The sequence below is a fragment of the Clupea harengus genome, chromosome 26 (genome assembly GCF_900700415.2).
Source record: "Clupea harengus chromosome 26, Ch_v2.0.2, whole genome shotgun sequence".
In the NCBI taxonomy this organism is placed as follows: Eukaryota; Metazoa; Chordata; class Actinopteri; order Clupeiformes; family Clupeidae; genus Clupea; species Clupea harengus.
The window spans coordinates 8,723,808-8,734,871 of NC_045177.1; the positions used below are offsets into that span (position 1 = coordinate 8,723,808).

The 11,064-nt window shown below is 41.9% G+C and overlaps 1 protein-coding gene across 1 annotated transcript; it reads right to left on the bottom strand.

Annotated features, from left to right (window-relative positions):
* Positions 1-1,321: 1,321 nt before the first annotated feature.
* On the bottom strand, positions 1,322-8,180 carry LOC116219746 (desmoglein-2-like). Its single transcript, XM_031563509.1, has 13 exons — positions 8,174-8,180; positions 7,891-7,964; positions 7,160-7,309; positions 6,924-7,065; positions 6,638-6,795; positions 6,275-6,409; positions 5,824-6,009; positions 4,998-5,269; positions 4,616-4,758; positions 4,215-4,433; positions 3,769-4,002; positions 3,417-3,559; positions 1,322-2,344 (listed from the first exon to the last, which is right to left on the bottom strand). Exons 1-13 carry the CDS (start codon positions 8,178-8,180, stop codon positions 1,337-1,339), a joined length of 2,871 nt encoding a protein of 956 aa, XP_031419369.1. The 3' UTR covers positions 1,322-1,336.
* Positions 8,181-11,064: the final 2,884 nt, after the last annotated feature.

The following is an 11,064-nucleotide window of genomic DNA, read 5'->3' on the forward strand; positions in this document are numbered from 1 at the left end:
GTTAATATGGTATCTAGATTGATGATTCTGCTGCTAGAAGCAGCAGCCAGGGGCCCCAGAGCCAAGTTAAGACCCAGGGTACAATGTACACCTAAGTTACACTTTAATATACAAAAATAGTGTATTTCAATTCAGCACATGTATTTAAAGTATATTTATCTAAGACACTTTGAGTGTACTAACCAATAGTGGAAAGTTAAGTACAAAAAAGTATACTTAGTACACTTTAATGTAATGTACTTAAGTGTAGTTTTTTTTTCACCTGGGGCACTAATACTAAATACTACCATAGTTTGCTGATAGTGTTGTGTCAATGGTTTAACATACTTACATAATAATCCCTATTTACCACTCATGTAGGCTGAAGATGACAGTGACTTTGACAGATTCCTTAAGGCTTTGTAGTTATACCGTACGTACAGTATAACCATCTGATACTAGCCCAGAGTTAAGCATATTCATCTAGCAAACTATACCTACCTTGGAGTGTTACAATAGCCAGTATCATTTTATTCCATGTGTCCATCCAGGCAAATTGGTGGATCCAAATGTTATTAAAAAACAAACATATATGATGTAATTGCTTTGTAATCATCCAAAATAATGTTAAGTGTATGAGTATTTTTCCAAGTAGGCCTCTGACTGGTCGATACGTGCGATGCATTGAGTGGGCAGCGCGCCGTGTACTGACTGGGCAACGCGCCGTGTACTGACTGGGCAACGCGCCGTGTACTGACTGGACAGCGCGCCGTGTACTGACTGGGCCGCGCGCCGTGTATTGCGTGGGCCGGTCTGACAGTAACTCCCGGGCCACTTTTTTCCCCCAGTCCGCCCCTGACTACGGGGCACTTGCGGACCACCAGTGGTCCGCGGACCACACTTTGAGAACGACTGATTTAAAATGTGTCATCATCTTAAAATATATACAAATCCTCTACCGAAGCCAAAATAAAACTAAGGACTTCTTTTTGTTGGCGACCCTTTTCCGCTAATGGAATAAACACTAAATCCTAGTAACACTATATCTTCATTTTACATTAATGGTTTTGTACCAGTGTTTGGTAAATACTTTGACTTTCCCTTTTCATCAGAAGTAGGCCGTAGTAGTAGGCACTGGTCTCCCTAGTTGCTCGGGAGTGCTTGTCAAAATGTCTCTCAACAAGAGTGGAGAACACATCAACAAACCTTTATCTCGCCGTGCCCTCCACCCGGGAATACAGGCAACATCAACAATAAAAGCAACAAGTGTTACCACCAGAAATGTACCGTTTGGTTCTGTTCTTACCCACAATACCTAATGCATTAAACGGAAAATGTGTGTTTAAGTCTTAGCATTTTATGCAATACTACTGGATTGCATATTTCTCTCAGTGAACGACACCCTCTCCTGAACAAACACTTTGTTTGTCTCGAGAGGAACATTTAAAGACGCACTTTGGCCTCTCATTTCTACACTCTGACTCATATGGCTTTGGGATGGGACAACCTGAATGAAACCTCCACTGCCTTCATGCTGTAGCCTTCCACTTCCAGCAGTTACTGCTGTCTCTGACAGTGAGATATTACCAGAGGTCACACCATAGCCCATTTGGTTCACAGAACTGCTGCCCATTCCTTGTTGCATCTCAACCACTTGCCTTCTACCTAACGTGCCAATAATCTGGTGAGGGTCACCAGCAGCAGAGGCCCTCCCTTCCACCAGAACCAAGCTCTGGCCTCCCTGGAGGTTCTCAAGCCCAACCACACCCTGCCTTATCCCCTGTAGCTGGATAGAGCCACCTGTAGTGGCTTGTCTCTCTACCATGACCAGGTTTTCACCCACATTGACTGTAGGACCTACAAGCAGGGTGGGATGGGGATGTGGGTCCACTACATACATAGGTGGGGCAGCAGCATAGTAGAGAGTTGGCTGCTGGATAAGTAGTGTCTGGGTTGGGACCACTATATTCTCTTGAAGATGCATGTTGGTGGCTGCATGGCAGGTTGTAGAGGAAACGCTTTCCTGGAACATGGTGGAGGAAGTGGCCAAGCTTTTGGCATCGGCTTTGGCTGCGCTGATGCTCTGTGAGATCTCCCCACTGGAACAAACGTTTGTCACATGTGACGCAGATGGCTGAGGAGCTGGGACCATCACCCTACTAGATTCAAATTCAAAAGCCGCACCACCACAGATGCCAGCCAGAGTCTTAAATGTAGGCCCCAGGTCATTGAGGAACTCCTGGTCGTGGTCTTCCTCGAGGAGACTGCAGCAGCCCACAGAGCCCACCGGAGACTCCTGGCCCTCATACTCATAGATGAGCAGGTTTTCTTTTGCAGATTCAAGCCCCTCCACGCAGCTGGCTTTCTAAAGTCAAGGAGAAAATTGAGAGTTACTGACATGCAATTGGGAAAAAAACTATAGGGGTGTGTTTCCCGTACAATGATGGAAGTTAGCATTAAACTAACATGGTACGATGTGTCGTTAAACTAACTAACACCTAAAGTACAGTTTTCGGAAACCAAAATAGTAAGTTTGAACCTTGTTAGTTAGTAGTTCAAACTTACTTGGTAAATGACGCAGTGTAGCACATGGACTGGCACACCTGCGTATTTTAATGAGGGGCACATACTACTACTTACATTTTTCCTATGAATAATGTTCCCCAAATTCCTCTGTCATCTAGAATATTAATTTCAACATACAGGCTTATCTTGTAAAATTGCTGTCTATATTCAGTTTACTTTTATAGGCTTCTATTGTGGTATTTCCAAATAAACACAGCAGGCTGCACCTTGGAGGCAATGAATTCACATCTAGGCTGAATGATTTCTTTAATCTGAATTATTTTCATTCTAAACCTCTGTTACTAGCTCTATGTAAAGCATACACTGTATTCCTTCCTCACAACACGAGGTTGAGAGCTGTTGTTTGCACTATACAACTTAACGACAGTGTTTGCAAACTTTCAGTTAATCTATGTTTTTGTGAACACCTGTGGCGCTTAATGATGGTTCAGACTATGTAAGTTGCTAACGTTCAGTTATGAAAGTGATACAATAACAACAAATAATAAATAAACAAACACTCACTTTGATAATAGTTTCTAAGGAACCCTCAGACAGAGCAATGCCTTCAAATGCACCCTCTGGACTGATGATCCCCAAATCCTTTGGCCATGTTGCCCATAACCATGTTCCCTACGGTTTACTTGGTTAAACCAATGGTAGTGTCCATTATTAATGTTACTTTGAGACAAATGTGAACCAGCAGCGCCTGTGAGGTCCACCTTCCCTTCCGTTACTAAGATCACCATGGGCACGTCCTGTGAAGTCAAAATGGCATGTTTCAGTTGAGGAGATTAATTTCATTAGTTTAATTTAATCCTGCCTGTCTGCAGTATACTATGATTAAAAACACAGTAAAGCAGCAGCCCGGCTGTGAGACTGCGCACGACTGATACCTTATCTTCCCCTTGGCCCTCGCAGTTATAATCGACCAAGTGCTGTTTGGCTTCCCAGGGCATGGGCTTAAAACCGCCCACGTCTCCAGCACCACCACACAGGCAGAACAGCAGCAGCACTGCAAGCACATGTGAAATGCACAGGATTAATCATCAAAAACTAGTATTCCTTGCATAGACATAACAATCCTTATCTACCCTGTGTGCTGTTGACAGTTGCATTCTGTAGAGCTAGTCTAACCAGTTTTTATTATTATTTATTTACGAAGGAACTAGTGCCATGAAACACTTTTTCATTGAGCATTCATGATCCTGTGAGTTAACTCACAGAAAAGCAGTAGGAGTCCCAGGAGCATCAATAGGATGCCTGCTGGTCCCAGGGTGGCGCTAGGTCTCCTATCCAGCCGTGGGGGGCACTTGTTGTCCTTGGTACAACTGCACACCTCCAGATTTAACACCTGGTCATTATCACAGGCTTTTCCCTGCTGGTCCTGGATCACCATAAAGACCTTGTACCTGCCTGGCCACAGACTCTCTTTTGGTCGTAAGATGGCTGTGTTGTCTGAAAGTAAAAATGGTCAGAGGAGTAAAAATCACACACACACACACACACACACACACTTAACTTAACAATACAAAATATTCATTATGTTCCTCAGACTAGCAATACATGAAAGTATATTTCAGTGTCATCGTCAGAAATATGTCAATTTGTTTGAGAGTTCATTCCCAGGGTAATAAATGATCTGTCTGTGACTCTATGCAAATACTCACCATTCAGGCGCTCTACAGACCACTCTTCTTTTGTGTTGGACACAACTTTAAATTCAAATGGTGCCCCATTGGGATAGGCATCCCCATCCACGGCTGTGACATACACCACATTATCCTGAAAGCACACCGTCTGATTCGTGCTGGTAAGGGTCGGGCAATTGTCATTGAAGTCCTCAACTTGAATAGCGATGGTTCCTGTGGCTGTTTTTCTTGGAATATCTAAGATTAAATATTGAGGATTGTTAATAAATACCTTACTAATGAAAGTATCTGCCATCCACATACACTGTTAAATGAATGATCCTCATGTACATTGCAACATGCTCTTTCTACCAGTAATCCAACCCTAACACATATCAATGTAATTGCAAGACATGGTTAAAGAAAAAAAGAATCCCTACCTGTTGTGATACAAATGATTTTGGCATAGTAGGTCCCATTAACCAGGTGGAGGGATTCTCTGTCTGGGAGTTTATTCAGTCTGATTTCAGCAGTGTGTTGATCTATTGTTATCCAGTTATGCTTATCTTCTCCTTTGGCATATCTGAAAAAGAGGTAAAAGGAAAGCCATGAACACAACAGCAAATATGAAGATGAAATGCTAAGGACATAAGTATTGATACAAGATTCAACAGCACACCTTTAGAAAAACTAATGATTCACAAAGACAATAAAATAACATTTAATGCATATGGTATATTGAATCAAGTGTAGAGTAATGCACATTGTATGGAAGCATTGGAATAAAATGAACAAAACAGACAAAATAAAATGGGCTCTCACATGACATTGGTGGCAATCAGCAGCGTGTCACTATCAATGGCCGTGTAGGTAGTGATGACCTCTTTTAGGTTAATGGTGGTGTGATCCTCTGAGACACGCACCACTTTGACTAGAGGCTGGAAGTGAGGGCCCTCTGGCTCATTTTGGACATGAATCTTGATGGGGTAAGTCTTGGTCTTGGTGGTGGAGGTGATGATGGAGGAGTGGTACTCTGCTTTGTTGGAAACAGCCACTAGCAGGTTGAGCTCTTTCAGTTGCTCGTAGTCTAAGGCCTTCCAAGGACATCAGAAATGTTTAGATTAGTAAATATACAATAACTCAAGGTCAGCTATGTGTTTTTTTCCCTGAAATGTGCTCCAAATATTTGCCTGACGTGGATTGCTGAAATATTCCCCTCTATCCCTCTCAGTTTCATGGTGAGCATTTAACTTTTAATCCTTTGACCTTTAATCTTTGACCAATCAAAAACCCAGAGGAAGGGGAAAAAAGGGACTGAGCTTCTACAATGTCAGTCAAACACAAAAACACAGATGATTTGCTGGGGAGAGAAGGGAGCAGTAGAGGGGGAATGGAAACAGGAATTGTAGGACAGCATTATCTCATTTCCTTTCGTAAATGATGGTCCAGTGTCCCTTATGCTAGGGGGGATTAGAAAGGAAGCATTGAAGGACATTTCCATAGCATTTAAAGAATTCGACCAGCTCTTATCATGGCTGCCAATTTCACTCAGTTGGGAACATTCATCAACAAAAAAGCCTATCCGCCTGCAGCCTGTGTGGTTTGGTGTAAATGCCAGTGTGTACTGTAGTATGTCTTAATGCCACACCTTGTTCAGCACCAGAATGCCCTCGTTTGTCTTGCTGTCTGTGGTGATGCTAAAGTATCCTGCTTCATTTCCAGACACAATGGTGAAGAGAGCCAGCCAGTTATCAGTGTGGATTAAATCAGCGTCCAGTGCTTTGATCCTCAACACCGTCACGTTGAATGTGTTCTCCATTACTTTGGCCTCGTACTGTGAATATAATAATACAGATCTCAGCAATTCACTTGCATTTAGAGAGGTATTTCATCTGTAAATATAGAAAGTGCAAAACATCTCTGAGCATTTGTTCCTAAACAAATATTTTCTTTCACGTGATGTTGTCAAAAATAGCTCCGTTGCTGTCATGGACTGGTTATTTTATCTTCAACAAAACTCAACAAACTCATAATGATGAAGTGAAATATCTTAAAGCTACTGTTAAGTTACTGAAATGCGAAAAGGCTTCATTTCTCACATAGGTATTTTCCAGGGTCGGAATGTTGTCATTTACATCCAGAATCTTGACAACAAATTTTCCAGTTCCCGAGAGCCCTCCAGGACTTCCGTTCATATCAGTTCCTTTGATTGTTAGAGTGTAAGTGCCAAGGGTCTGCACACATTAGAAACCATAGAAAACAGATATCAGAAAGACATACAACATGCCAGAGTCAATAACACTAATACAATTTGTGCTATGCAAGTTATGAAATGAAGGTGGGATCCTTGGATTGCGCATGTCCTTATTTGCATATATCATCATATCATATTCTTACTCATGTTTTTACTTTCCAGTGTGGTTGACAATTGCTCAACCATCACTCAACAGTCAGACACTCACCTCTCTGTCTAGAGTTTCCTGTTTGACATGGATCTCTCCTGTTTTCTGGTTGATGTAGAACATGCTACCGCCTCCAGCAACAATACTGTAGGCTATCTGTGAGTGAAGCGTCCCGGGCTCGTCTCCATCTGTGGCGTTGACTTTCATCACATAGGTACCTGAAACACAACAAAGTAATCAATCACTGTGGCCAGTCACTTTAATAAATCATATTAATAATGATGCAAATTGATATTTTTATTAAACTGTGATACCATTTCTGATATCTGAAAGGTAAAACGCATACCTGTCGCACTTGCTTCACTGACTTCCCTAGTAATTTCGAAAGAGAACACAGGTGGACAATCATTTTGGTCTAGAACTACTATTTTCAGTTCAATGTCTTTCTCTGCACGGCTGCTGTTTGTGAACTTGGCCACTCCCTTCAACTGAGAAGAAACACAAAATCAAGCAGCTTGACTAACAACCTCAGCCTCGTGGCAAAAGTCAATTTCTCAGCCAGCGTGAAAAAAATAGACTCACGTCGTAAAAAGGTGTCTCCTCCCTGTCAAGAATGCCATGGATCCTGACAAAGCCAGTCCGTTCATTCACTGTGAAAAGGTTGAACGGCTCTTCAGATGCTCCTTTGCCTACGAGAGAGTATCGTACATTGACGTCTTCATCACTGCGTATCTGTTGGAAAAGACATGAAGGTCTGGTGATGCCTACTTGTCTAATTAGACAGTGACAATGCAAATAGTGCTTTCAAAAATAACCAAGGACAGGGAGAAGAACGTTGGTGATCTACTGTACTATCTGATCTGATCTACAATAAAGTACCAGCATAATGTGGTGTATCATGTCTTCACTGAATGTAAACAGTGAAGACATGATACACCACATTTATGTACACTTTAAACCATTGTATGTCAGTTACAATCACTGACAGCTCAATTAATATAGCTATATACATAGACTAGTCTCCAGATTGTATAACATTTTATGGCTGCTAATGCATCCTGTTTAGCAAACTGACATGCATTTAGCGGTCAATAGAAAATGAAATGTGGCCACAAAAGAGAGTCTGATGAGTATATGCTACACATTCAATTAGGAGCATTAGAGCAGCTAATGTATATTTGAATAGACATGAAATAAACATGGCGAAATTAAGGGGAGCAGTCCCAATTCCTTGTATTCCGTGTGGTAACGTGTCAGTAGCCTGGGTTATATCGACTACCAAGAATGGAGTCTGATAATGAAAATATTCATACTTTTGCTATGTAATCCTCCTTAGTATAGTCATCATTTTCCATTAGTTTCCTGGGAGCAATGATCCATGTTCTCTCTGCCTGTTAGTTCTCTGTTAGTCCTCTGCCATACCCCTGGACTTGTATAATCTATAAAACGAGACACACAATCAAAATCAATATGAAAAAATATATATATATATACAGTATATATATATATAGCAAATATATATATATATATATATATATATATATATATATATATAGCAATGAACACAACACAACAGTAACCATGATGGTATATTACCTACCATTTTTGCTCAACTTTATCAATAAGAGTAGCCTACACAATGGTATTATATTGTAGGTGCACAGTTGAACACTGACATAGTCATAATATAATAATAATTATCTTTATTTCTAGAGCACTTTTCCATCCATGGCTATATAAAAAACAATACAGAGTAAAACATAGTGTCTGACGTTACTTTTTAATCTTGTGATGTAGGGATCCCGTAAAAAATATATCGCTGATATTTTCCATTTGAACCTCCCACTCTACGTTACAAACAGAGTTAGTGAAATAGCCTCGATACCCTCGCTCAGAGAAACTTTCGTGAGAAACTGTACGTGTCTCAAAACAAACAAGTTACTCATTTCAGCGGATGAAGAGATATAAAGTCACTGTATAGAAACTTGAAAAAGTTACGCTTGAGAAGGTGTCGACATTTCACCACACGTCCCTCTGTTCAGCTCTTTGGGATTTCAAGCCTACGTGCAAGATTACACTTACAACATTCCGTTATTTGCTGTTCCTGAATTTATAGACAAATTATTACAGTAACCAATTGTTCTTTACTTACCAGTATTAGAATCGGCACAATTATTTTGATAGCTGATGCAGCGTGAGCCATTTGACTCGTCGAAAAGTATCCTTTCAATGCGCGTTGCGATGTACTTCCAGTCGATTAAATACCCAATCAGGCACGTGCACAGACATTTTGGAGGGCAGGTGCTCAAACCAAAAAAAAGGGCACCCATCGCCAAAATGATTAATGAAATTAAAAATAATAATAATAAATAAATATAAAAAAAACACAGTAGGATATTCTCAACTTAAATATTTATTTTTGTTAACAAACTAACTCAAATTATCTCCTGAACATAACTCAGTTCTACACTCTGTCTGTCCTTCCTCATCCATGATGGGCTCCTCTGAACCAGGTAGGGTTACTGATTCTCCCTTATTTGTTTTACTAGGGCCTGATCCAAGATAAAAGAGAGCTGCTACCCTGAGCTGCGTGCTGCAGTTCCCTGTCCTGCTTTTGGAGTCTCTCTTTTCTTGGCATTATGCTGCAAATTTTGTAAATGAGATAAATCAATGTTGTGCATAATGATCAAGAGTGACTTACAATCTCTGTAAATCTGACAACACAGTAGCCTACACACACATTTGTTTTTACTGTTTTCTGACTGAGTTGAAGCATGAGCAGCATTACACTAATAATATACCACAATATACCTCACCAGACTGTCATGTAGCTCAACTTAAGACCTACCTTTCATTTCAATAATTACGATTTTAAAATAAACAAAACTAGTGAACTTGTCTAATTTGTAGAGCCGTAAAACTGCCTTTAAATTCTCTGCCTGCCTGTTTGCCTGCCTGCCTGTCTGTCTGTCTGTCTGCCTGCCTGTATCTCTCTACCCCTCTCTCTTCATTAAACATGACAGACGTCAGTAAACAGCTGGACAAGGCTTGGAGTTTTGTGTTTGTTTATTTATTTAGGAAACGTCGGACCAGTTGCGACGTAATGTTTTCAACGGCGCTAATATTGTGGTTAATTTATCACCAAACAACGTCGGGGGATTGCACAAACACCGCCATTACCTGTTTTTCTGATGCTCAGAGAAGAAATAGGGCCGAAACACACCAAACGCGTTTTTAAAAACGGGACTCTAGCAAATGCATTGTTTCCTATGGTACGGCGCGCCTTGCGTGTGCACCTTTTCTCCGCCACGCGTTGCGTCTTTCTGGCGTTTTTTAGATGCGCTTAAAAGTTGAGCTATTCTCAACTTTCCAGCGCAAGGCGCGGAGGCGCACCGCTCATCAATGTCACACTCGGCCCAGGCAGGTTGCGCACGCAGCTCCGCTTCCTAGGCGCCGGGCAAAACAGCCTGGTGCCCCTGTGGCTGTTGTGCCCGCCGCACTTTGCCAAGGCGTTTTTGAAGCATACACGTTTTTAGAAACGCGTTTGGTGTGTTTCAGCCCGTAGGCTGCAGCCGTTTGGCCTGGCGCTCAGCACTGCATGAGCACTAAAGGGGCTTTTATACTCGGTTTTAACGTAGAAACGTACGCACGTAAGATACATAAGCGCTGTTTTAAGCCCCTTGCGCAGTTACATAAGTGTTCCCGCCTTGATTACTGCAACGCCCTCCTAACGGGCCTGCCGGCTTGCGTGGTGAAACCACTACAAATGATCCAGAACGCGGCGGCGCGTCTGGTGTTCAACCAACCGAAGAGGGCACACGTCACCCCGCTTCTTATTGACCTCCACTGGCTGCCTGTAGCTGCTCGCATTAAGTTCAAGTCACTTATGCTTGCCTACAGAGTGCTTGATGGTTCTGCTCCCACCTACCTAAATGCTCTTGTAAGGGCAAATGTTACACCCAGGATGCTGCGCTCTTCTAGTGAGCGTCGTTTGGCAGTGCCGTCTGTGCAAGTACGGCAGTCCAGACTATTCTCATTTGTAGTTCCACGTTGGTGGAATGAACTACCCAGCACTACCAGAGCAGGGGCGTCCCTCTCTACCTTTAAGAAGCTCTTGAAGACCCAACTCTTCAGAGAGCACTTCCTGTCCTAACTGGCACTTCGACTAGTGCGTAACTTGCAATTACAGCAGTTACATTTCTGCACTTCTTTCTTTTTTTTTTCTTTTTTCATTTTGTTATATTTCTTATGTAAAGTAGTATTTATGTATTGTTACACCAGGTTCTATTGCTCGTAGCTTGAATATTCTCTCCCTTGTACGTCGCTTTGGACAAAAGCGTCTGCTAAATGACTAAATGTAAATGTAAATGTAAGTGGAGGAGGAGAAGGAGGAGGGAGGGGCGCGTGGGGCTTGTGAGCGCCGCGGAGCATGTCGGGGCGAAATTCTGACAAGAGCTCAAATAAATGCCCCGCCATATATCAAAACA